Consider the following 25,365-nt stretch of genomic DNA (forward strand, 5'->3'; position numbering starts at 1 on the left):
CAGGAAATGGAGAACCAGCGATTTGGTCATGTGACTCACGTATCACATGACAGCACCCCAGTCTGCAAATACTAACAAAATGGCAGCGTTCTTACAGTGGAGAAAATTTGTCTTCTTTGATAAGGATACGGTGAAGGACCCAGATGACAATGGGAAAAACTTTCTTCTCCCAAAAGGGATCTCGGCTTCTGACTCCGGTCGGGGTCATATCGTTCTCGGAGATATCCTTAAATGGCAACAGTTAGCTACATTAGCTGATGTGATGCTAGCTTGCTGATAACTGACGCTAAATAACCCAGAATTCGTGACAGTAAAATTTAAATTCAGGTAATGTAGAGCATATCTTCGAGATAAGTAACTATTGTCTTTGCAGGTTATTGAAGCAGTAGGTTGTAGGCGGCGACAGAGCTAGGCTGGCTTCGTTTTCTGCGCCATATCAATCTACATGCAAATGTATACGTTATCGTTGGAGTTTAGGCTCGACTGCTTGTCTGAGACTCCACGAAACCTCGTGGACTTATTTCCGCCTAAAGCTACATTTTACGTATTTCCCATTTAATCTTTAGCTTTACTGGGAACTTGTAGTTAGTCATCGTGTTTATTCCAGCAAGAAAAAGTAAGGGAAAAGCCGCGCAAAGTTCGTAAAAAAAATAGTATACAACAGAACGGGTTGACATGCACACCAGCACGTTAGATGCTAATCGAGCTTATTATAACTGCCTTGCACGGGTATCCGATGGAGACCCACAGGGCTTTAGAAAATGATTAATACTGGCCTAGTATCCGCCTATATCCATTGTATCTACATAAATAATAATATTGCATTTTTTAATATGCACCTTTTAAGACACACCTTGGAATGAAAATGTGTTTTAAGACTGTCTTTTAAGATGAATAGATGTTAAATAAATGTTGGGAATGTGATGCGGGAGACCGCTCCAAAGATTAGGGGCCACTCAGCTAAGATGTTCAGAAAATCATGAAGCTGCAAGACTGTGGAAAAAGTTCAATTAAGAAGCAGAATCTTAAAATTGATTCACTATTTTACATGATGCCAGTTGAATGACAGGAGTACACACATGGTCTCTGAAAGTGTTTCTGGTAATGACATGAGCACCTACATTTTGGAAAGTTTAAGGCAATAGAGGTGTCTGTGGTCAGCCAGAGAGGATGGATTTACTGTAACCAGAGCATAAACAAGAGCTGTAAGAGATGGGCTTAGCCAACTACATAAATGTAAATCTCCAGACGGTCTGATATCATTTTAACCTGGGAGGGAGGAAAGATTAGAGAATTTCAGCTAGGGCAGTGCGATATGACCAAAATCTCATATCCCGATATAAGACATCTATCGTCCTGATAACGATATAAATCACAAAAATGTAACATTTTCTGTAAATTCTGTGATTCTCGGGCAGCTCGACTTGCGTGAAGTGTTTCCAGCTGGGCGTTGTTTACCTGGAGGCAAGTTTTTTAACCTTTGTATGAAACTACATTTTTAGACATAAGTTGTAACGGCCACCATTTTTTGTGTAAGTATTTATTACACAGCCTGCTGCTGGGAAAAGCCTGTTCTAACGTTTGAGTATAAGGTTTATTTTTTTACCACCTGACGGCTTTTTTTTCTTCTCATCCATAAATACTCTGCATAGTCTTTCACGTGATTCAGTTTATTTTGAAAAGTCTCAACAGAATCTTGAGCTTTATTGTGAAATGTTTATGTGGAAAATAAACTAGCGGACACGCGATGGTTATACCGTCATTGTTGCTAACAACTCATAAAAACAGGCGCTTGTCCGTCCATAGTGTGGCTATATTAAATATAAGAGAAAGAATGAACTTTAAGAAATTAATATAGCCACTACAGTGACCATCAAAACCATGAAAAAATATTGCCGTAAACAGTTTATTTTGCCACACCACGAAACAAACCATAGCGTAAAATGAAATGATAGATGTTTTTATATCGTCATCCAATATATATCGTTATATCGAACAGCCCTAATTTCAGTACACGTAGAAATTTTTGGTTTCTACTAGAAGAACATCTGTTTTAGTGAGAGAAAAAGTTGAAACTCGATTGAATGGCCATGAAACTATGTCATTGGCATAGAAATTAAATTGTAGCCTGAGTAAAAATCATCACCAAAACATAAATAATAAAATGGAGATCTAAGAAAGACCCCTGGGAAAAACCACTGACAACTGGAGCAGCACAAGTATAGTTAAAATCACAAATGATCTTAAGTTTCTGTGGCTGAAAACGAGACTGCAATTGTTTAAACAGGTTAAACATTGTTTAGTAAGGTGATAGTAAGTTTTTCTTTTGAAAGAAAAGGTAGTTAAGGTGAAAGGGTCTGCACCAGGTTTCTCAAGTGTTGGAATTATCACAATTGTTTTAAGAGCGGAACAGTTAAATTAGACAAGAGTGAATAACGTCAGGAGAGGGGATAAACAGGACTCCCACTTGCGTTGAAGTAGGTTAAGATGACAGGCAGAAGGCCTAGATTTATTAATAAATTCAGATATTTCCTCATCAGTCACAAGTATGAAACTACAAAGGAAAGGAGTATGACACTTTCACAATATAATATAACTTGTGAAATTACTTCGAACCAGGTCTTGATGAATAATATTAAAATAAAATATACTGTGCATATAGTATGTAAGCATGTACATTTATGTAAGTATATTGAAAAGAGAAAAGGATGGGGTATTGTTTTTTAATTAATTTTGCAGCAATTTTATAAACAGCTTTTTTGTATTTTAGAAATTGTTTTGTAAATATAATTATCCTTAACCTTTGTAGTGTTACATATGGAAGGTAAGATCTGGCTTTTGATGCGCTCCTTGCAGCTGATGTCTTTTCAGGCCTACAAGTTGCGAGTTACACATCTCTACCAGCTTAAGCAACACAGCATCCTTGTGTCAGTGGGTCAGGATGAACATGGAATAAACCCTGTAGTAAGCCTGATGTTTCCCAGAGAAGTCTCATTTTCAAAACACACATACAGAAACCACTGCTAAACTGAATAATTCTTATTTTTTAGGTAAAGGTGTGGAACCTGGACAAGAGGGACAGTGGAAATCCTCTCTGCACTAGGATATTTCCTGCAATTCCCGGCAACAAACCAACTGAAGTTTCTTGCCTCAGTGTGCACGAAAACCTGAACTTTATGGCAATTGGTAAGACTCGAAGAAAGGTTCTTTTGGTCTACTGACCCAGTCATCATTCTGAAAGGTTATAGCAGATTTTGTGTTTCTTGGCAGGCTTCACAGATGGCAGTGTGGTTTTGACCAAAGGTGACATCACCAGAGATCGTCACAGTAAAACTCTGACTCTGCACGAGGGAGCTAGCCCTGTCACTGGCCTCGCCTTCCGCCAAGTAGCAAAAGTTACCCATCTGTTTGTTGCCACCCTGGAGAAAGTCTACGTAAGTCACCATGTGCTATACAGAAATGAGGACCATCCTGTGCAATATCTTTGAAATGTCAATTAATGGAAGTGACCTAACAGCCGCTACATTCCTTCAAAGTTGAACACTTTGGCATTTGCTTTTCAGGGCTCTAGACTAACTTTTAGCCACGGTTACACTGGTGCGCCTAACAAAAAAAGTTAGGCGCACCAGCACAAAAGTTAAGTCGCACCCAAATTTTTCAACCGCATCGCTTAACACTGCAGTTTTACATGTTCACTTTTTTGTGGGGAAAATTGCTGTCCATACAGACAATATTCATTTGTAAATGATTAACTAACAATCTTGTCGGCACAACGTTCTTTATTTGGAGCACAGTTCTACAAGAAAGATAAGTTACTGAAAAAGTGTTTGTGCTTAAAGTGCTTTGGCACTCTTTGGTAGTATTGTAGACAATGTTAAACTTAATCATCATCTCTGCCTCCTTTGATGAGCTATTTGCTGATTCGATTCAATTTTGCCTCAGACATACAGAAATATTATAATTCTGATCATCTATCAGTACTGACACTGTGAGACTTCATCAGAGGTGTGAGCATCACAGCAGATGCTTTTGTGTCAAAGTAATTGAGGATAAAACAGAAAAATTTGGGTGGCTGTAGCTCAGGAGGTAGAGCAGGTCACCTACTGATCGGAAGGTTGGAGGTTCGGTCCCAGGCTCCTCCAGTCTGCATGCCAAGTATCCTTGGGCAAGATACTAACCCTAAGTTGCTCTCCGATGCGTCCATCGGAGTATGAATGTGTGTGAATGTAGTTAGATAGCACTAAGTATAGATAAAGTGCTTGTGAGAATGGGTGTGACTGGGTGAATGTGGCGTGTTGTATAGAGCGCTTTGAGTACTCCGGGAGAGTAGAAAAGCGCTATATAAGAATCAGTCCATTTACCAAAAACATGAAGCAGAGTTTCCTGGCCTGGCTTTTTATATCATATAATCTTAAAAATATTCTGCAATTTTGCATAATTTTAAAAGTATAGTTTCTTCAGTATTGAACAGCAGAAATTAGGCTCTCTTGTCCGAGGCTCATTTGAGTTATAAAAAAAAAAAAATATATATATATATATATATATATAGATATATATATATAGATATATATATATAGATATATATAGATAGCGGCCAACAGCGCTGTAAACAACGGTATGAATAATGCCGTTTTGCTTCGTGGTGGAAGCAAAATAGCAGAAGTCAGAGCGAATTAATGAAGACATTTATCAAATGTGAAGCGTAGTTTGGATCTTCTTTTGCTGCTGGTTCAGTGAATTTTGGTTGGAGAGAGACAAAACCTGCAGCTCAGAATCTAGCGCAAAAAAGACGTAAACACAAAGGGCGAACCCACCGACGCATCAGAATCAGTGAGCTGTCGGCTTTCAGCCCCGACGCCGTGTCCATGTACGGGCCGTCGGGTGAGAAAGCAGAGTAAGAGAACGTTGATTCTGATGCGCCGGGTCCGCGCTCTGTGTTTACGTCTTTGTGTGGAATCCGTTTACCTGCTCTCATTTGCTGTTTGTTGAAATAGTTTTGTGATCTTTAACCTCAGATTCTGGCATTTTTGGCAAAATACATTTATATTTAAAAGTTGATTCAGGATTTAATGAATCGATATCGCTTTATTCAAGCTACTCACCTCTCTCTATCCACTTGCACTTTCGAACGTACACACGAAGGACTACAGAAATATCTGGACCACGGCCAATCAGAGAGGTCCCACCCCTGACTATCTCTGTTTGGTTTAGACCACGATAGGGGCATAATGTGTGTATGTTGTTGACCACACGGAGACTTGAACAGCTGTTGGTCGCACTGGTGTGACCTAGGATGCTTTTTTAGTCGCACCATTGAAAAATTTGGTCGCATTTGAAACCACATTGGTCGCACTCTATAGCCCTGCTTTTATGTAAGATTTAAAAGTGAAGGTTTACATTTACTAATATCGAAAAAGTACAGGACCCACAGTAAAAAAACAAACAAACAAACACAAAAAAAACACAGTCTGCTGAGCAAATTCTCCTCGCCATCCAGAGGTCCAGATTAAAGGATTGGGCCTTTGCAATTTGTGTTCTGAAACTGTGGACGAACTACCCCTTCAGATCAGGAACTCTCCCACATCAGCTGCTTTCAAAACCCATTTGAAAACTCATTTTTATTCTCTGCTTTCAAATCAGAATGAGTTCAGACTACTTTTATTTGTGTTGTTTTTTACTCGTGTTTCCACATTTTATCTTATACTGTTATTTTGTTCTGTGATTTATGCTGTTAGAATATATTACATGTACAGCAGCGGTCCCTGACCCCCGGGCCAGTCATTTGGTACCGGGCCGCGAGAGTTGAGGCTCGGGTGTGAAATTTATGGTTTTAAGGGATTTTATTGTTTTTTTTAAATAGTTTTTATCGTTAACTCTGTTTCCCTGGGTCTTTCCCTGTGTGTTATGAATAAATCTTTTTTTGGGGGGGAGGGGGGGGGGGGTGTACTGGTTTTATTTTGTTGCATTTATCCACGAGACCTTAAAGGCCAGTCCGTGAAAATATTGTCGGACATAAACTGGTCCGTGGCGCAAAAAAGGTTGGGGACCGCTGATGTACAGCACTTTGGTCACCAGCTGTTGTTTTTAAATGTCCTGCAGAAATGACTAGACTTGAATTGACTGTCAACACTGTTACATTCACTTTAGTAATCTAGATATGCTCGTCTGATCCAGACAAATTTGTTTTGTGCTTATTTAACCAAAGAATGTTCTCCAATATGCATTAGGTTGCTAAGAAAGTTTAATCTTTCACTTTTGTGCCAAAGATTAAATATGGTTTTTGTGATACTATGCAATATCTATAGCACTTAGCCATCTTAAGAAGTTGATTCAATTCACCTGGATATAGGATGGAGAATTGGTCAGTGATCTTGATGTTCTGTCATTACAAAGGCTGACAATCATCATGTGGAGTCAAAAAGAACACATGCAGTAAACGTGGTGCTGATGTTTTCTAAATGTTTTTATTGTTCATAAGAGTTGAGATTATTTGAAGTATTGGACATTTAAGTGATATTACACAAAGGTGTGCTCATTTTGGTTTTATATTGGATTACCTTGTTTATCCTGTAGGTTTTAAAGAGAATAGTTCTCATAGTTTGAAGGTGAGTATACAGTCTTTCAGTCTTTTGAAGTACTCTTTGTCATCTTTATTTGTTTAGTGTTACACCCTGTCCATCAAGGAGTATCCAAAAGTGGAGCTGGATACACACGGCTGTGCACTGCGCTGCTCATCCCTGGCAGATCCATCCCAGGATTCTCAGTTCATTGTAGCTGGTGAAGAATGTGTGTACCTGTATCAGCCTGATGAACGAGGGCCCTGTTTTGCTTTTGATGGACACAAGCTATTGGCCCACTGGCACCGTGGATATCTGTTTTTACTCATAAGGGATGTAAAGTCACCCAACAAGTAAGAACAGGACTGAAAGAATGAGGTGACAGTAATATTCACGGAGTATTTCATCTGAAAGAAGAGAATATTGAATTTTAATATTCCATTATTCAAAGCCATCTTTAAATCACAAATCTTAATTCAATAATCCATATTCATCAGGTGACTTACAAAAATACATGTCCTATGAGTCTAATGATTCTATTCATTTTTAATTCAGGACATGCTTCAGTAGTGGGGAGAGCTCGCCATCAGACAAACAGCTGCTAACTATCTATGACCTGGACAACAAATTCATTGCCTACAGTGCCTCTTTTGATGATGTCATTGACGTGGTAGCAGAGTGGGGTTCCTTCTACATTCTGACTAGAGATGGAAAAATGTTTGTTCTCCAGGAGAAAGACACACAGACCAAACTGGAGGTCAGTTCAGTCTCTGTAACTGCTGATTGAGGACTTGTTTAAAAGCAGTGACGAACAGTGAATTGAATCATCTATAAATCTAGTTATTCAGGTAGAATAACTTTTACCTGAATGTTTGTCTTTAAAGATGCTGTTTAAGAAGAATCTGTTTGTGATGGCCATAAACCTGGCTAAGAGTCAGCACCTGGACAGTGATGGGGTATCAGATATCTTCAGACAATATGGTGATCACCTGTACCTTAAGGGGGACCACGACGGTGCCATTCAGCAGTATATTCGGTAATTGCATTTGCCGGGACTGGAACTCGCTGGATGAGAATGAGTTTTGCCATTATTCAAAGGCTCAATTTATTGAAAAGAGTGCAAAGATAGCAAGTGCTGAAATTGAGAAATGTCATTATTGAATGATGATATTATTATTATTTCTTAATTTTCAAGTGTTTTAGTCACTAAACATATTTAGTGATATATACATTACAGATCAAATGAGCCATTAATAAAATCCCTCTTAAAAATACATTGTTTTCTCACACAGCACCATTGGGAAGCTGGAGCCATCATATGTCATCAGGAAATTTCTAGATGCACAGAGGATCCACAATCTGACAGCCTATCTGCAAGCCCTGCACAGGCAGTCACTGGCCAATGCAGATCACACTACACTGCTGCTCAACTGTTATACCAAGCTCAAGGACAGTTCCAAGCTGGAAGAGTTCATTAAGGTGACTGACTGGTGAACGTGAGCACTGATGTGTTGGGCTTTTGATGATTAAGACTGCTATTTAATTCGGACTGTCATTAAAACCCAGATTGGCAAGAGTCAATAATGGTTGGTATATCATAAATGTGTTGTCTTCCCACACTGTATTTAAACAGAGCAGTGAAAATGAAGTACACTTTGATGTTGAAATCGCCATCAAGGTTCTCCGGCAGGCTGGCTACCACAGCCACGCTGTCTTCTTGGCTGAGAAACATATGCACCACGAGTGGTACCTAAAGATCCAGCTGGAGGACTTGAAGGTACAAATGTTCAAACCTTTCTTTAGAAATAGATGTTCATCACTTCTCTGGGCTACTAGGAATTGTCCTGTTCTTTTTTTTTCTTAACCTTAAAAAGCCATCCAATGCATTACTAACGTTTCCTTTGGCAAACATTGCAACTTGTAAACATTTTTTTATTAGCAACTAAGAGTCTTTCAGTTCTGGTCTGGAAGATTTTGGTCTGTTTTTTGTTCAAAGTTTTCTGTTTCTATGACGTTCCTAGACTGTCTGGACTTGCATTCACTGTTTTTGTGCTCTTAGATTTGAGATGGTCTTCAGGTAAGGCATATCTTGGATTTGGGTTACGATCACTGTGATATTTGCATTCAGAATTCTTCCATTCCACTACAGGACTTCTTTGCAAAATGGATCTACTGACGCTAAATTTCTGTTATGAGTGGCTCCCACAAATTGGTTTGCTATGTTCATAGCCATAGTATTATATTCTCTAAGCAGTGCTAGACAACTGCTTAGAGCAGCTCATGGCTGATTATTATTGATATAAGGTTTTTTTAAAGCTAATTAAGACCTTTTAACATTGTAAAAGTTATTTGTGAACTTGTGCACAGTCCTGTCCTTTTTACCCCTCCACTGTAAAAGGTGAATCAGAATCAGAGAGACTTTATTTATCTGAAAGGGGGAATTAAGATAAGGGCAATTAATGAGGGGTAGTGTCCTCACCCAACCTTGGGCGGGCAGTGTGGACACCCGAAGGAGGAAACGTAGTATTATCAAATTCATTTCATAGGTGCATCTACTATTAAAAGCTCAAACAAGTTGGAATTTTAGTAACTTTAGTGTCTGTAAGGTCAGATGTCAAGTTTTCTGAAAATCTTGTGAATGCAATTACTCAAGAAGAAAGTCAGCTAGAATTTTAGAATTTATACCACATCAAAAATAAAATAGTATTTAACATGTTAACTCTCTTTCTAATGGAGAGTGGATATTTGGCAGAGAGTGGCAGCTGGATAGTTTAGTGGTAAGACTACACGTTTTTGGAGCGGGAGTTGCAAGTTCGATTCCCACCCAGTATTCGGTAAGGCTAGACCCCTCTTGCTAACCTAAAAAAAGCCCTGGAATGGCACGGCTACGTCTGCAGCCTGTCCGCAGTACGGACACAAGAACATTTCACTACACATTGTACTCTGTATGATACTGTATGTGACAAATAATAAAAAGCTTGTTGTTATTATTTTCCAACAGAATTATCAAGAAGGGCTGCGCTACATTGGGCGTCTGCCTTTTGAACAAGCTGAAAGCAACATGAAGCGTTATGGCAAGACACTGATGCACCATGTCCCTGAAGGTACCACGCTCCTCCTGAAGGGCTTATGCACTAATTACCAACCCAGTGGAGACGCTGCTGAAAAAGACAGCCTGGACAGGAGTGTGGTCAATAAGGTCTCTGAGCAATACTGTTATTCTCCTAGATAATTATTAATATTGATCATAAATTTGAAGTGTTTATCAGAAATATTCTCCTCCACTACTGTGTATATTTTAGGCAAACTCGGAGGAATTCATCCCGATTTTTGCCAATAACCCTCGGGAGCTCAAAGCCTTCCTGGAGCACATGATTGAGGTGGACCCCCGTTCTCCCCAGGGTGTGTATGACACACTACTGGAACTACGGTTGCAAGACTGGGCACATGAACAAGATCCTGAGGTCAGTGCATAAAATTTAGACAGTTATACAAGCTGCCATGAAGATTTTAAAAATTGAGTGTGATTGTCATTTCAGGAAATTGTTTTTCATTTACTTGTTTATTTATTTTAAACAAGGAAAAAATCCTTATAATAAACTTTTTTTATATGGATAAAAGCATTTCAATAAATATTTAGACAAAACAAACCTATATGGAATATTATAAAAACTTGTGGATTGGCAAAATGATTGAAAATGTGATCCATTCTTAAAAATGTACCAAAAGAAACGGAAACAGATTCTCATGAATGGAAATATAGAGGGTTTGTAGCAAGACGCAAAGGACTGGTTACGCTCACAGTTCTTGTATAGTGCTTTTCTACTCTGCCTGAGGACTCAAAGTGCTTATTCACACCAGCACATTTTTCTATTCTGAAGTGCTTTCGATCTAACAATTGATGCATCGGAGAGTTACTTCAGGTAGTATCTTGCCCAAGGATATTTGGTACACAGACTGGAGCAGCCAGGGACTGAACCACCAACAGATTAGTGGATGACATGCTCTACCTCCTAAGCCATCCCAAAAATAAATCTTTAGACAGAATAACTTCTACCAAAATGATGCAAAGACAAAATTCTAGCGTGGGATCCCCCCCCCCAAAGAAAAAAAATAAATCATGGTCATAAGCATGCCACATCTTCTGTTAAACATGGTGGGAGCAATGTTACGACATTGAAGATGACAAAGCATAAAAACCCTTAAAATAAACCAATATAATATGAAAACAACAAAAGATGTTCGTAAAGCATGACCAAAAATAACGTTGGAAATACTGATAAACTACGAATGAAAAGGTGTGGTGCAATTGCCATGTATTCTGAATGATGCATGTTGTTCAAAAATTGACACCAAGCATGTCAATGACTAGGGATGGGTATCGTTTAGGTTTTATCCGATACCAGTACCAAACCTGTACTTTTGAAACGGTGCTAGAACCGGTGCTTAAAGAATGGCGAACACACACTTTGTCCAAAAACCTCTTATGTTCAGCTGTTTTTGTGTAAAAAGATAACAATGTTAGCCTTTTCTGCAGCTATAGGGCATATATGGCATCACTCTTGGCTGGAAGTAGTGCTTAAACAATTGAAAAAACACAAACTTTGTCCAAAAAACTCTCATGTTTAGCTGTTTTCCACTTTTTCTTTGGTCATTTTAGCCTTTTTGGCCAGGGTGAAGGGAGTATCTGCCATCAAACAAGAAGACAGCCGCATGTAACTACGATGGTGTTTGCTAGTTCACCTTACATGCATTAATGTAATAACGTGGTTAGCCTACTCAACGTAAATTACACACGAACGACATTAAGCTACTCACGCAGAGAAGAACGGCTACTGCTGCCATCATCATCCGTCATCATTTCTGCTACACTGGCAGGGCTAGGGGCCAGGACTCTCCTCTTCGGGTTTTTGGGGGATTTTGCTAACTCCGGGTCCGATAACAGGCAACCCACCCGCAGTAGATGTGCTCGGTGTGAGGTCTCGAACTTGATGAAGTTCATGTCAGAAAAGGCTGATTCACAAAGATAGGTTGAAACAGGCTGGCAACTTTTGTAGTTGCTGTGCATACACCACTGTACTTTTCTGTGTCAACAAGGCACCAAAAGTTTGGTGTACCCTCATAGGCTTTAGGTGGAGGTCATTTTGCAATGTTACAATTTCGATTTCCACCTGTCCAGCATCCAAGCTGAACACTGAACTTAGTTGCTCAGCAATGCATGTTGTGTCCACATTCATGAAAGGATTGGAAATGAATGACACGCATGGCTCAAGCTGATCAAGGTCACAAAACCTATTCTCAAACTCTTGACCAAGTCGGTTTATGACTTGTGTACTTTTCTGCAACTTTGTCAAAAGTCTCAGATGAAGAAGCATTGTCTTTCAGCACCATCTGCACAGAGGGAAAGTGCAGCACCTTTTTTCTCTGTAAATGCACAGAGAAGATGCTCATCTGGGCTTTAAATCCATTTAAAGCACTAATCATGTCAGCAACAGTCTTACCTTTGCCTTGCAGCTCACAGTTCAAATGGTTCAGTTTCCCAGTAATGTCCGTTAAAAACGCAAGGTCAAAGTGTCCACTCAGTGTCCTCCAGCAGAGTCTTCCCCTTTGGATTGCATGAACTCTTTGATTTCACCCAAAAGTAACAAAAAACGAAGCAAAATCCATCCCCTGCTGAGCCATCGGATTTCCGTTTGTAGTAGCAAGTCACCATATTCAGCTGACAGATCCTCCAGTAGCACCTTGAATGTTCTGTGCTGTTTAGCTCTGGAGCGGATGCTGTTTATGATCTTCACAACGGGAGTCATGACGTGCTCGAAGCCGATCACCTTTGCGCATAACGCCTGCTGGTGAATGATGCAGTGATAAAGCATGAAGTTTGGGAACTCTGTGTCACCTTTACAGTGAGTGATGGATCCTGCATGTCGGCCGATCATAGCAGGAGCTCCGTCGGTAGTCACTGATACCAGCTTTTCCAGCGGTACCTTTTTCTTTGCGAAAAACTCCTTCACCGCGTTATAGATGTCAACTCCCCTCGTAGTTGTCTTTAGCGGCAGTAGTGTCAGAAGTTCTTCTTTTGTGGAGAAACCATCAAATACTACCTGATAAAGACCATCAGCTGTGCTCTACTGCTGCTGTCCACAGACTCGTCACACTGGATGCTAAACCGCCTGCACTTTGCCAGATCCTGATCCAACTGATCGGCCAAGTTCCCGGACATAGCCAACACTCTTCTAACAATTGTTATAAGAGCGTTGGGCGACTCCTGTGGGTCGCCCGCGGGGACCATGTTGGTGACCCCTGTTGTAGACCATTGTCAATCAATCTTGTGCCATATCTCCTGCACAGTACAGAATGTGTTCAGCTTGTCAAACTTACAGAAATCTTTGATCGCTGGCAGTGTGACTATGAAGTGCTGTACTGTATGTTTGTAAGTTTTCTCCCCAACAAACACAACAATGTTGACAAAACGTTTTGCACCGTGAAAGGCACCTGCGGGTGCCTTTGGTTTCATTCTATAATACTGAACTTATTTTTCTACAAAGGTTTGAACTTTGGGAGTGTTTAAACAAGATAGAAAAGTGAAAATGTTCATACCTGTCTGAGAAAAGTGTACAAAGTGTGTAGTGAGGGGTTTTACAGCCTTAATAAATCTATAATTGTAAAAAATACACTTGGCTACTTTGCGGATTTCATTTATCGCAGGTTTTTTTTAGAACGTAAGTCCCGCGATAAATGAGGGACCACTGTACTCTCATTTCCACTGCTTGTATGCACAATCTCATTCTAATGGTGTTAACAAAAAGATCAGGCCTAGACTAACAGATTCATGGTTTCTCATAAACGATGCTCCATCTTCATCTGGTCGTACATGGCAGCATAACAGTTGAGATACATCATTTTACCAGAATTGTGCATCAATAAAAAATATTAACGATTAGATTAAATGACTAGTACATCTAGTAACAACAACGACAATTAGTCATCTAGTCAACTAGTCACACACTTCTCTAGTTTATACATCACTATTAAATTTAATAACTCTTAACTTTAATAACTCTTGAATTGAATTCAAATGAAGTGTTCAAGGCTATGCTCTCTGCATAGATTCAGTCAAATGCTGCGAAACGGATGGGTTAGCACTTCATGGTGCAAAAGGATAATGACCTAAAGCGTTATACAAAAGCTACCCAAGTGTTTGGTCACCTGATCTCAATCCAACAAAGCATTTTTTTAGTTACTGAGGAAAAAACTCAGGCAGCAACTGAACGGTTAACTGCAAAACACTTGAATCAATTTTATACATATTACATTTAAAATAATGTTCTTTTGTTCAGAAAATAAGTAAGTGACTAAAACACTTTTAACTCATAAACATTTCACGCAAAACTTTTGTTAAACCCCTTGAATTAAAGCAGATAATCTGCAGATCTGAATGTTTGATTTAAAGTTCATTATAGTAGTGTTTAACAAAAACAAACATATTACATTTCAGTGCTTCGAGGCAACTGCTGTGTGCATTTGACATTATTCTAATAAAGCTCAATATTTATTGAATATGTAATATTCTGCTTCTCATTCTGTTTTTCTTTTTGGCAGAGAAAGAAGGTCCTGCAGGGGGAAGCTGTGTTGCTACTGAGGAGTGACAACACTGTGTTTGACAAGGCCCTTGTCCTGTGCCAGATGCACAACTTCAAAGAAGGCATCCTCTACCTGTATGAGAAAGGCAAACTGTAAGTGAGCAAACAGTCTGAATACTTATCAAGCACCACCTCACAACATCTCATTATTCACTGTTTTAGTGTGATAGGTAAAACCGAATGAAAGCTGTAAGATGTGTCAGTATCAGCAGAAGCCAGTTTAGTTCAGTAAATAAAGTCATTGTGTCACTGTTTGTGGTCGAATGTTAATGATGCAAATGCACTCATTATGAGTTAATTTATGTTTTAAACATAACCCTAACATGTTATTGAATCTAACACAGTAGTAATATGTAATAATTATCATTTCTAAATTTGGGTCTGGATTCAGATATAGTGTAGGTATAGTGCATGATGCAATCTTTTCACCAGAGCCACCTAACTGAGGGCAATTTTAGTCATGAATCACTTAAAAAGACACTCAGCTTTCATCAATATATCTCGTCTAACGAGGTGTAACAAAACATTGGATCATTGTTACACATCACTGAAGGATGCTTTATTATACATCCTCACTTTATGTGTACGTCAGCAAAAGACGCTTATAGGTCACTCCTGTTACCTACCTATGCTAAAACCAAGCCCTGGAATGGCGCGGCTACGTCTGCAGCCTGTCCACAGTTCGGACACAAGCACTTCACTACATGTTGTACTGTGTATGATTGTGTATGTGACAAATAAAGGTTGTTTGTTTGTTAGTGATCCTGCCTGTGTAAAATTACTGCTTTTTTATAAAACTGATATAATTTACTTGTTCCAGTCTCTTGTGAAAACATGATAATTCCTTTCAAGCTTTTAAGTCCAACCCCATACTTGGATCTTCTCTTTGTGGTGATGGTTTGGATAATTATCTGTAAGAAACTGAAACTCATTCCATCAAATTGATAAATGGTCTGACTTGTGAGTTACAGCTGTACCAGCATGGCTGCATACCAGACAGTTAGAGCGATTAGCTGATTTAACTGGACTTTTTCCTTTGTGTAATGTCCTTCCAGATAAAGTTTTAAAATTGCACAAAAGTGCCCCAACATGCATCAAATCATAGCTAGGATGTCCTACACAATGTGGTAAGGATTGTTTGTTGTACTGACTTGCACTGTGTTTCCAGATGACATTGTGATCTGCCATGAGAGGAATGAGTCATCTCTCATTTCTTTTTATTTTTCTAGAAAAAATTGAAGTCCCTCATTTAATGCGGGACTTAAGTTCCCTAAAATAACCTGCGATCGTTGAAATCCGCAAAGTAGTCAACTTTATTTTTTACAATTATTACAGGTGTTTTAAGGCTGTAAAACCCTCACTACACACTTTATACACTTTTCTCTGACAGGCATGAACATTTTCACACTTTTCTCTCTTGTTTAAACACTCTCAAAGTTCAAACCTTTGTAGAAAAATAAGTCCAGTATTATAGAATGAAACCAAAGGCACCTGCAGGTGCCTTTCACGGTGCAAAACGTTTCGTCGACATTGTTGTGTTTGTTGGGGAGAAAACTTACAAACATACAGTACAGCACTTCATAGTCACACTGCCAGCGATCAAAGATTTCTGTAAGTTTGACAAGCTGAACACATTCTGTACTGTGCTGGAGAGACAGCATGGAGGAGATCGATTGACAATGCTCTACAGCCGAGCAAGATGCAGAACACGATGCACTGAAAAGAAAAAAAAAATTGCACACACAAAAAAATCAGCGAAAGGTGAACCGCGTTATAGCATGGGACCACTGTATTTGCGGTGATTAACCTTAAGTCAATATTTGGCAAGAGTACTTTTGTTCTTTACAACACAGCCTGAACTGTCTTAGGCAGACTTGTCACTTCTTTAAGTAGCCTTCAGGAATAGTTCTCGAGGCCTCTTGAAAAATTGTCTGTACATACCGATGATGATTTGAACCAAAAAAAGAAAACCACAAAGGAATTCATCATAAAAAATGTCCTATAAATATATAAGACTCGCTGGCACTGATTTTGAGTCCAGCTCTTGTGCAGTTTGGCATACTTCAGCCTTTCTATTTCCCTTCCTTAAAAATGACTTCCTGGTGATGGTGAGGAGGATGGCTCTAAACAGAAGCCCTGTTGATTTCACAATCAATTGTTTTTGCCCAAATTATGGTTATTGATGATTCTGTTTTGACACATATGAAGCTACAGACACCAGCAACCACTGTGAAACAATATAGCATCCATAACTGTACCAAAGAGTAAAACAGTAAAATGTGGATTATTAAATATTAGGTCTCTCTCTTCTCTGTTAGTACATGACTTAATAATTGATCAACAAATCGATTTATTCTACCTTACATAAACCTGGTTACAGCAGGATGTTAACTTAAATGAATCAACACCCCCAAGCCATTCTAACTATCAGGGGACTGGGAACAATCCTCCCCTCCAGCTTATTAATAAACCAAAGACCCAGGCAGTTTTAATTAATTTGAAAGCCTGATGCTTAATCTTGTCAACCCCCCCAAAAAACAGTTTTATTTGCTATCTGTCATCTACTTAGCCTTTACTCAGTTTCTATCTAATTTCTCAGACTTATCTGATTTAGTGCTCGGCTCAGATCAAATAATTATTGTGGGTGATTTTAACATCCATGCAGATACTAAAAATCACAGCTTTAATGTGGCTTTTAATCTTTTATTAAAATGAATTGGCTTCTCTCATAATGTTAAAAATAAAAACAAACACACAGCACTTTAATCAGACTCTAGATCTGAATATTTAACAGTATTCCCCAAAAACCCTCGTTTGTCTGATCATTTCTTAATAACATTAAAATTTACAATAATGGATTACTCAGCAGCAGAGAATACTTTTCATTACAATACATGTCTTTCTGAAAGTGCTGTGTTGCTTATATAAACTCACACTTTAAAGCAGAAATGGTGTCTCACTCATTTGTAAGATGTTCATATAGCCTAGAAAAATAGTTTGTTGCTCTATTTAAAAAGAAAAAAAAGCCCTGCATAAAGCTAGAACATCTTACTATTTATCACTAACTGGAGACGTTTGTATGCAGGTACCAGCAGATTATGCACTACCACATGCAGAATGAGGAGTATGGAAAAGTAGTGGAGGCCTGCAAACGTTATGGGGACCAAGAGTGTTGCCTTTGGGAGCAGGCGCTGGGATACTTTGCCAGAAAGGAAGAAGACTGCAAAACTTATATCAGTGAGGTCCTACATCACATTGATCAAAACAACCTGATGCCTCCATTACTTGGTAAGTACATTTTTATCTCCATGCATTGGTTGTTTAGAGTGTGATCCACACGTTACAGTATAGGTTCAGGTAAAGATCATGTCAGTTGAATGTAATTTTAAAGGTGTCATATTTTTTTTCTTTTGTTGCTGTAGTGGTGCAAACATTAGCCCACAACTCGACAGCCACTCTCTCCGTCATCAAAGACTACCTCATCAACAAATTGCTTAGAGAGAACCAACAGATTGAGGATGATGAACGGAAAATCCGACAGTATCGCGATGAAACGGCTCACCTTCGCTCAGAAATCCAGGAGCTCAAAACAAGGTTGGTCACATAAAGGATGGGATTTTCTGTAAACGTAACTCTTTCATAGCTAATACATCAAGTCCATGCCTATGAGTATTTGGAAAGTAACAATTATTTTTAACCCTGTTAAGAGGGTTTATGTGATTTGCTTGGTGTGTATTTGTCCGACTCTATTTCAGCTTAGGGGGAGCTACACAGTAAGGCTGCCACAAACGATTATTTTGATAGTCGACTAGTCACCGATTATTTTTGCGATTAGTCGACTAATCAGATCATGCATCCATTGGACGTAAAACGTACAGCTTATTGCATTAAATTTTAATGAAATTTGCAGATTGTTTCGGTGAAGTTTCAGGGCTCGCAAAATTTCAAAATCTCTGGTAGCCCTTCGGGCAGGCATTCTTCCATTTTTGGTAGCCCAAAATAAATTTAAGTAGCCCGAATAAAAAAAGCAAGCATTTTTTTTATGTTTTGTTTCCGTTACAATATTATACATTAAAGTATAATATTGTAACGGAATATTGTTACAAGAGAAACAAAATTAATCTCTCACCTCCAAAATTAATCAAAAAAAATTGTTAAAATACAAATCACAACAACTGTATAAAAATTACAAACATCAACTCAAATACTTGGTTCAAATTGAACAGAAATTTCTATGAATTTGTAAGAACTGTGTAGAACATGAATCAGTCTGTGTCAGATCCTGAATTTGAAATTTCCACTGAAGTCACGGGTAAGAGGCAAGTGGAACCAAGATCTAGGCCAATTGCTTTTTGAAGTTTGCAAAGACTGCTAAATTTTGCCAGTGGTAGTTCACTCTTTGCAATATAGCACGCTGTTCTAAACAGATTTTTCAGGAGTTCTTGTTGTGCTTGGTTTATTTTTAGTATGTTTTTTGCAATTGCTGTTTGTTCTGGGAAAGATACTGCAGACTGGGCAATAATGCATTTCTTGCATTTCTCATGGGTTCTAATGGGGGCCTTTCTTAAAATTACTGGTCCCAGTAACAAAGGCGCTTATGGACTCAGAAATCAAATGAAACTCACAACACACCTGGCAGAACATCATGTTCTTTAGCTTGTCATATTCCAGCCACAGAAATTATTTTGTCCATGAAACCAAAAAAGCTGCACTTTCTTTTTGCCTCATAGTCTGATTTGTCATAACTTTTCCGTTTTGCGGTAGGCTTTTCTTTGGCTGCCCCTTCTTCACCCTGACCTGTCTTATTTGGCTGAGCAGAACTAAAATACCAGCGTAAATCCTGCTGCTTTTACACACGTACTTACATAACGGTCAGCGATTTTTTGCGCACTCAACCTCTCACATGTTTAAGCTTGCTGCGAGAGATTTCACTTGTCACGTTTGAATAGTAAGCTAATGAGTGATAAGACGATGTCAGAGGAATTGGTGCGCAATTAATCGTCACTCACCAATCAGTGCTGCTGCTCTCTACACACCGTTTGCGCGATCGCAAAATGAAAGTGAAAGCAAAAAGCAAGCGCAAATTCAAACGCGATTTCAATATGTCACATATTGACAGTGGCTCACCGATGCCAATGACATAATTACTCAGCTACATTGGCGAAAGAATGCAAAAGCATTGACATATATTTTCCTTCCTATGATAGCCCGACGGGCAGGGGTGAGTTAGATTTTGGTAGCCCGACTGGAAAGATCGCTAGCCCCGGGACATCGGGCTAGCGATTTTGCGAGCCCTGAGTTTAATAAACTCCTTGCTATCTAAAATATAATGGGACACCGGAGTATATTCTTTAGTATCTCACACTTCTGATAATCAGTTGTCTGCTTGACGTTTGTTCAGCTGTATAAAAACTATAACTTTAATCTCCGCCAAACCGATTTACTCAGGAACAAATAAAATACTAAAAAAAAGCCAAACAATAACATTTTTAAGTTATCTAAGTGACTTATATATGTTTAACCTGAGTAGCGAAAGACGGTGGTGGGTTTGAAAACGATTTGCCGGGAGTCCGGTGTTCTCACGGGCTCTAGTGAGCCTTGCCCCCGGCTAGCTATCAAGCTAGTGGGTAACAGACGTTACGAAAACGTCGGAGTGCTTTTGAAAATATGTGGTGTCTTGATAAACTGAGCAGATATATAAATAATAAGAGTAATATTAAAACTAACTAGCTGCCGCCATTGTTGGAAACTGAGCTGGGCTGCGCTATGAATTCTGGGACACAGCTTCTTCTTCTTCTTCGGGGTTTAACGGCAGCTGGCATCCTTGTACATGCAGTGCTGCAATCTTCTGTTTCAGTCCGTTATTACACTCTTTAAATCCTACTACTTATTCCTGCGTCTTTTGTGATCTTACAAAGCTTCAAACGACGCGTCGACTATTAAATCAGTCGTCGACGATTTTGATAGTCGACGTAATCATGACTAGTCGACTAATCGTGGCAGCCCTACTACACAGTCTCAGACTGCTCTTTGTTCATGATGTGTTCAGCTGATGCTGGGAAGAAAAGTGTCCATAAATATCAAAAACTTCATCAGATAGGAATTTTGCAGATCTCACATTCAGGTCATTTTCTGGGACATTTCCAAACAACTTGCAGTTGATACATTTCTCAGATATTTGTTCCATTCTGACTGCTTCCACTGTGAACTTTACTAAATTGTGTAAAAATCCAACTGTAGCTCTGACAAACTGACCTGATGTTCGTGTAATGGTGAGGAGAATCATGTCTGCTGCTATAAGGTCCTGATCTGAGGGAGAATACTAAGAGAGAACAACCTGAACTGCAGTGTCATGGTTGCCAAGCCAATCTGTGTCTATGTGTATAAAGATTAATTTCGCATCACTCTAGCGACAATCCGCAGAGTGAATGGTAAATGGTAAATGGACTGGTTCTGGTTCTGGACTGGTTCTTATATAGCGCTTTTCTACTGAGCACTCAAAGCGCTTTACACAACTTGTGCATTCACAAACACATTTTCTAAGTGCTTTCTAACTAACATTCACTGCACGTACCAGTGACACTGCACGTACCAGGTACAAGATATTGTTGACCAGACATGGAAAGAAGTGTGGGCTTACCTGGACAGCGACCCTCGTTGTAAAGTCACGAACCAGGCTTCCATTTCCCCAGTCTTTACTCTTAAGATTTAGGCCAGCTCACTTGGTCCAGTCAATCTTGAGTTGTGGTTCCTCACCCCGCAAACAGCTCAGTGTTTAATTGACGAGACATAACGTAATAATAATTTCCAAATAAACAAGAGGAGGGAAGCAGAACCCCAGAGATGCTTGAGTGGCCTCTTCTTTCAAAACTCTGCGTCTCACAGCCTTGCCCTGATTGAGGACAGTTTAATACACCTGGAGGCTCTTAAACCCATTTCCTTCACATCCTAGTGGCTAAATCCTTGAATGGGCATATAATTTCATTCTGGTTGTAAGTTTATTGACCATATTTTGACCTGGCACACAAGCACAATCTGCAACTTTGTCATTTACCAGAGAGAAGAAAAAAATGAGGTTGAAATAATACAGTTTTGACACACTAGGAAAAAAATTGGCCCACATTGCAGAGGCACACATGCAAGCAGCTAATTGGACTGCTCTTTGAAGAGATTTAAAAAATGGCAGCCATGAAAATGTACAAATGTGCATGAGACAGTGGCCTGTAATATCACATCTGCTTTTATGGACTGGTTTATACAACTTTTAAAAGTGCCGCCCCTCCATTTTCTTTGATGTTTTCCTACTTCTTGTTTTTATTTTAAGCCTCAAAAAGGTTTGGCAGCTGAGAGCAGCTGCAATAACATGCCAAATCCCAACGTTACACCTGCTTTATTTTCAGTACTTGTATGCTTTCAAGTGAGTGAAATCTGAAATCCTTGTAAATTGCCAAATTCTTTGGACTTCCTGCTGACTTCAGCTGCTGCTTGTTTGTGGTTCTTTTTGCTGTTTTGACTTCAGTTCAAAAAAGAGAGGAATATTTGGATCATTCCATTTATTTACCTTGAAATGTGCTTGAGTTGCTTTCACTGTGTTCACCACAGCTGATGTGGTGTATGATGAAGTGTTATTGGCTTTCCATCTCTTATGTGTCTGCTAGTTCATTTTAGTTTCATATATAAATGTGTTGTTTATAAGTGTAAACAGAGGTTTTCATATTGAGGTAAATTGTTTGAATATTGTTGAAGAAGTCTTTTATTGTTGACTTTGACAGTAAAACTTGTTTTCTGAACTTGGTCACATCCTATTTTCCAGGTGTTTTGGTGATGCAAAACTCTCCCCTTAAGGATTTATTGATTTTTGTGTCACACTCTGTCTTTTTCCTACTCTGCTCCTTCTCTGTTGTAGCTTGTGTAAAAAGTGTTTACCCCCTTTTTGATTTCACTTTGTTTTTGTGTATTTGTCACACTTACATGTTTCTGAGTGAGTACAAAGATAACCTGAGTAAATACAAAATACAGTTTTGAAATGATGATTTAATTAATTAAATCACTACCAAATGTGAAATCATTAATTGTCTGTAACCACATTTTTGGAAAGATGAGTTCAGTTTCACTAGACACACCCAGGTCTGGTTAGTGAAACTCCTATTAAATTAAAATAAAAAATAAAAAACACTTAAATGACAAAGTAAAAGTTCACAGAAGAAATAAGTTTTGAGATCAGTCTGGAAGGGGTTACAAAGACATTTGTAAGGCTTTTGGGATTGGAAAACAGACATGGCAAAAATGGCAGAAACCCACTCCTTAGAACAAAGACTCATTTTACACAATGATCTCAAAGATTTTGCAGAAAATACTCTGTTGACCGACAAGAGAAAAGTTGAACTATTTGGAAAGTTTCTGCCCTATTACATCTGGTATGAAACTAACACAGCATTTCACAAAAAGAACATCATACCTACAAACAAACATGGTGGTGGTATGCAGCTGCTTTGTTGCTTCAGGACCTGGACGACTTGTTGTAGTTAATGGAACCTTGAATTTTGCTCTCTATCCTAAAATTTTGAAGGAGTATTTGGCCATCAGTTTGTGGCCTGAAGCTCAGGCGGAGTTAGGTTATGCAACAAAGATAACACAACAGCAAGTCCACCTCATAATTCCTGAGGAAAAAAAGGTGGTTTTGTAGTAGCCTAGTCAAAGTTTGGACAGATTATGTGTGAAAGCCCTCCAATGTGGCTGAACAAAAATGGTTCTCGAAAGAAGAGTGGGGCAAAATTCTTCCATAGCAATTTGCCTGTTATTACTGTTGCTTGTTCCAGCTCACACTGTCAAGGATAGCACAGCCACTTATTATTTTTAGGGGGCAGTTACTTTTCTATATGGCCAGATAGGTTTGGATAGCTTTTTTTACCCTGATAAATGAAATAATAATTTAAAATTGCATGTTGTATTTACTTGGGTTATCTTTAATAAAATTTGTTTGAAACATGTAAATCTGACAAATATTCAAAAGATAAGAAATCAGGAACCAGGCACCTACTTTTTCACAGCACAGTATATCAACACCTCTGTGGACAACTTAAAAATTCCTTTAAATAGTTACTATGCGCAGATTGAGTACTTGTAATGAACTTCTAATGTCACGATACAAGCACAATTTTGTATCTGAGAACTAATTTTCCCATTGAGATTATGAAAGTAACTGAAACTGTTAATGCCGTATTTTTGGTAAACCCCTTAAATTTAACTCAAAAGTCTGGACTCCAGTCACATCTCGATCATGTTTCTTTCTATTGTAAGATGTATGAATCTTATTGTAGTGTACAGCAGCAAAATAACAAAGAATATTGTCACTATCTATTTACTTATGCACCCAACTTATCTCTTACTGCTCATGTCAGTAGAGTGCTGTAGAGTTATAGAAACTGCCAAGTATGACCATAAATCTTAACCTTAATATTTCCACACAGTGCCAAGATATTCCAGAAGACAAAGTGTAACATGTGCAACAGCCCGCTGGACCTGCCATCTGTTCACTTCCTATGCTGCCACTCCTTCCACCAACACTGCTTTGAAAGCTATGCTGAGAGCGAGGCGGAGTGCCCAACTTGCACTCCAGAAAACCGTAAAGTCATGGACATGCTGCGTGCCCAGGACCAAAAACGCGATTTGCACGATCACTTCAACAGACAGGTAACAATAAGTCGTACACCAAAAGCCAAAGAATGTGTTCATGTTGAATATGTGCGTAGTCTGCTTTAATATTGTCTAATAACCTGCTTTTGTTATTTAAAAAGCTTATTTGAACACTACAGGAATATTGGAAAATACAAGTTTTCTTTTGTCTTTGCTCTGGTTTACAGTTACGCAGCTCTAACGATGGATTCTCTGTGGTAGCTGACTATTTTGGCCGAGGAGTCTTCAACAAATTGACCCTAGTTACTGACCCACCTGGCAGCAAATCTGTAGGGAATCTGGAAGTCAACCTGCAGAGGGACCTTCTCATCCACACCAAGAGAAACAGCTAGAAATCTTGTATTTACAATCTCAATTTTACCTGAGAGGCTACATCTTATTCAGGTTCAGGACAAGATGCTACATGTGTTGCCCCTCTTTATTTATCAGAAATTAAAGCCACCTGCTTTTAGTAATTTTGATGGTCCTTTTTACATAATTGTTTCAGTTTGGGCCAATGACTGGAAACTGCCTACATTTGTGTTTTAAAATGGTCATACTGTGATTTGAATAGTCACGTGTTGGAGGCTTTAGCTAATGCGTGTATGTGTATGTACTGTCTTGCACATAGCAATCAAAAACAAGTCAGCCATTGATCTTTATTGAAATTACGCCTGGCACTATAACCTGAGCATTACATTTGAAAATAAAGTCGTCATTAAGTGTTTCAGTGCTTCCTGACATATTTTGTGTTGTGTGCTCTGTAACCTTTAACCTATCAACATTGCTCTTTGACATTACTGTTTATGGCATTCTGAGTATGTAGATGTATGTTGTTCGCTTTGAAGTGTTCATCATTTGGACTTGGCACACAGCTTTTGTACGCAAGCACCTTATAAACCACTAATTCTATTCTTACATCAGGTAGTAATTTGCAACTGACTTCCATGCATGCATGCGGATTTCTATAGGGTATATATTAAAATCACACAGGAACACATTAAAACAGCCATTGTGAGAGCAAACAACATAAAGTTTATTAAAAAATTGACAAAAATGTCCTCACTTTTGTCAATAAAACAGTTTATTCCATGGAGGCACGTGGCGTGCTCACGCTTTACCTGGAAATTGCGTCATTCCGGATACGCCCACTATCTTGACGTGTAGCAATGGGATCGAGATTTGGGTTCAGGATTTCGCGTGGACCAATCACTAAGCAGTGCGTGGAACACGGTGGGCAGGCTCTAGCGTTACAGTGGGACCAGTCGTCAAGACGGTGGAAAGTAATTACCGGAAGCTTAGAGGTGTCTCCTTCATAACAAGAGCACATAACTAGTTCAGCTCCTTTAATCAATAACACCAACTTTATACGACCCCCCTGCGAAATTAGAAAATGTCAATGATAACAATTTTAATATATAAATATAAATGTGTTCTTTATTTCCAATTCAATCAACTGTGGGGAAAAACTAATAACTTGCGCTCGGTCGCTT

At 38.9% G+C, this 25,365-nt stretch overlaps 1 protein-coding gene and 1 long non-coding RNA gene across 2 annotated transcripts; one reads left to right on the top strand and one right to left on the bottom strand.

Moving 5' to 3' along the window:
* Nucleotides 1–24,599, top strand: vps11 (VPS11 core subunit of CORVET and HOPS complexes). The gene is made up of 16 exons (XM_085173834.1): nucleotides 1–221; nucleotides 2,816–2,964; nucleotides 3,051–3,186; nucleotides 3,271–3,434; nucleotides 6,663–6,910; nucleotides 7,113–7,314; nucleotides 7,442–7,593; nucleotides 7,850–8,036; nucleotides 8,191–8,334; nucleotides 9,559–9,756; nucleotides 9,860–10,021; nucleotides 14,157–14,290; nucleotides 17,283–17,485; nucleotides 17,620–17,791; nucleotides 23,668–23,890; nucleotides 24,061–24,599. Exons 1-16 carry the CDS (start codon nucleotides 47–49, stop codon nucleotides 24,223–24,225), a joined length of 2,814 nt encoding a protein of 937 aa, XP_085029960.1. The 5' UTR covers nucleotides 1–46; the 3' UTR covers nucleotides 24,226–24,599.
* On the bottom strand, nucleotides 14,741–19,506 carry LOC146509282 (uncharacterized). The gene is made up of 2 exons (XR_014876340.1): nucleotides 19,094–19,506; nucleotides 14,741–19,043 (listed from the first exon to the last, which is right to left on the bottom strand). It is a non-coding gene; the product is annotated as an uncharacterized LOC146509282 (long non-coding RNA).
* Nucleotides 24,600–25,365: the final 766 nt, after the last annotated feature.

This window comes from Neolamprologus multifasciatus, chromosome 10, assembly GCF_963576455.1.
Source record: "Neolamprologus multifasciatus chromosome 10, fNeoMul1.2, whole genome shotgun sequence".
Taxonomy (NCBI): domain Eukaryota; kingdom Metazoa; phylum Chordata; class Actinopteri; order Cichliformes; family Cichlidae; genus Neolamprologus; species Neolamprologus multifasciatus.

Coding starts and splice junctions, on each gene's coding strand:
- vps11 (XM_085173834.1), top strand. CDS start 47: ATGACAGCACCCCAGTCTGCAAATACTAACAAAATGGCAGCGTTCTTA. Junction 7,315..7,441: donor ACACACAGACCAAACTGGAG/GTCAGTTCAGTC, acceptor TTGTCTTTAAAG/ATGCTGTTTAAGAAGAATCT. Junction 8,335..9,558: donor TCCAGCTGGAGGACTTGAAG/GTACAAATGTTC, acceptor ATTTTCCAACAG/AATTATCAAGAAGGGCTGCG.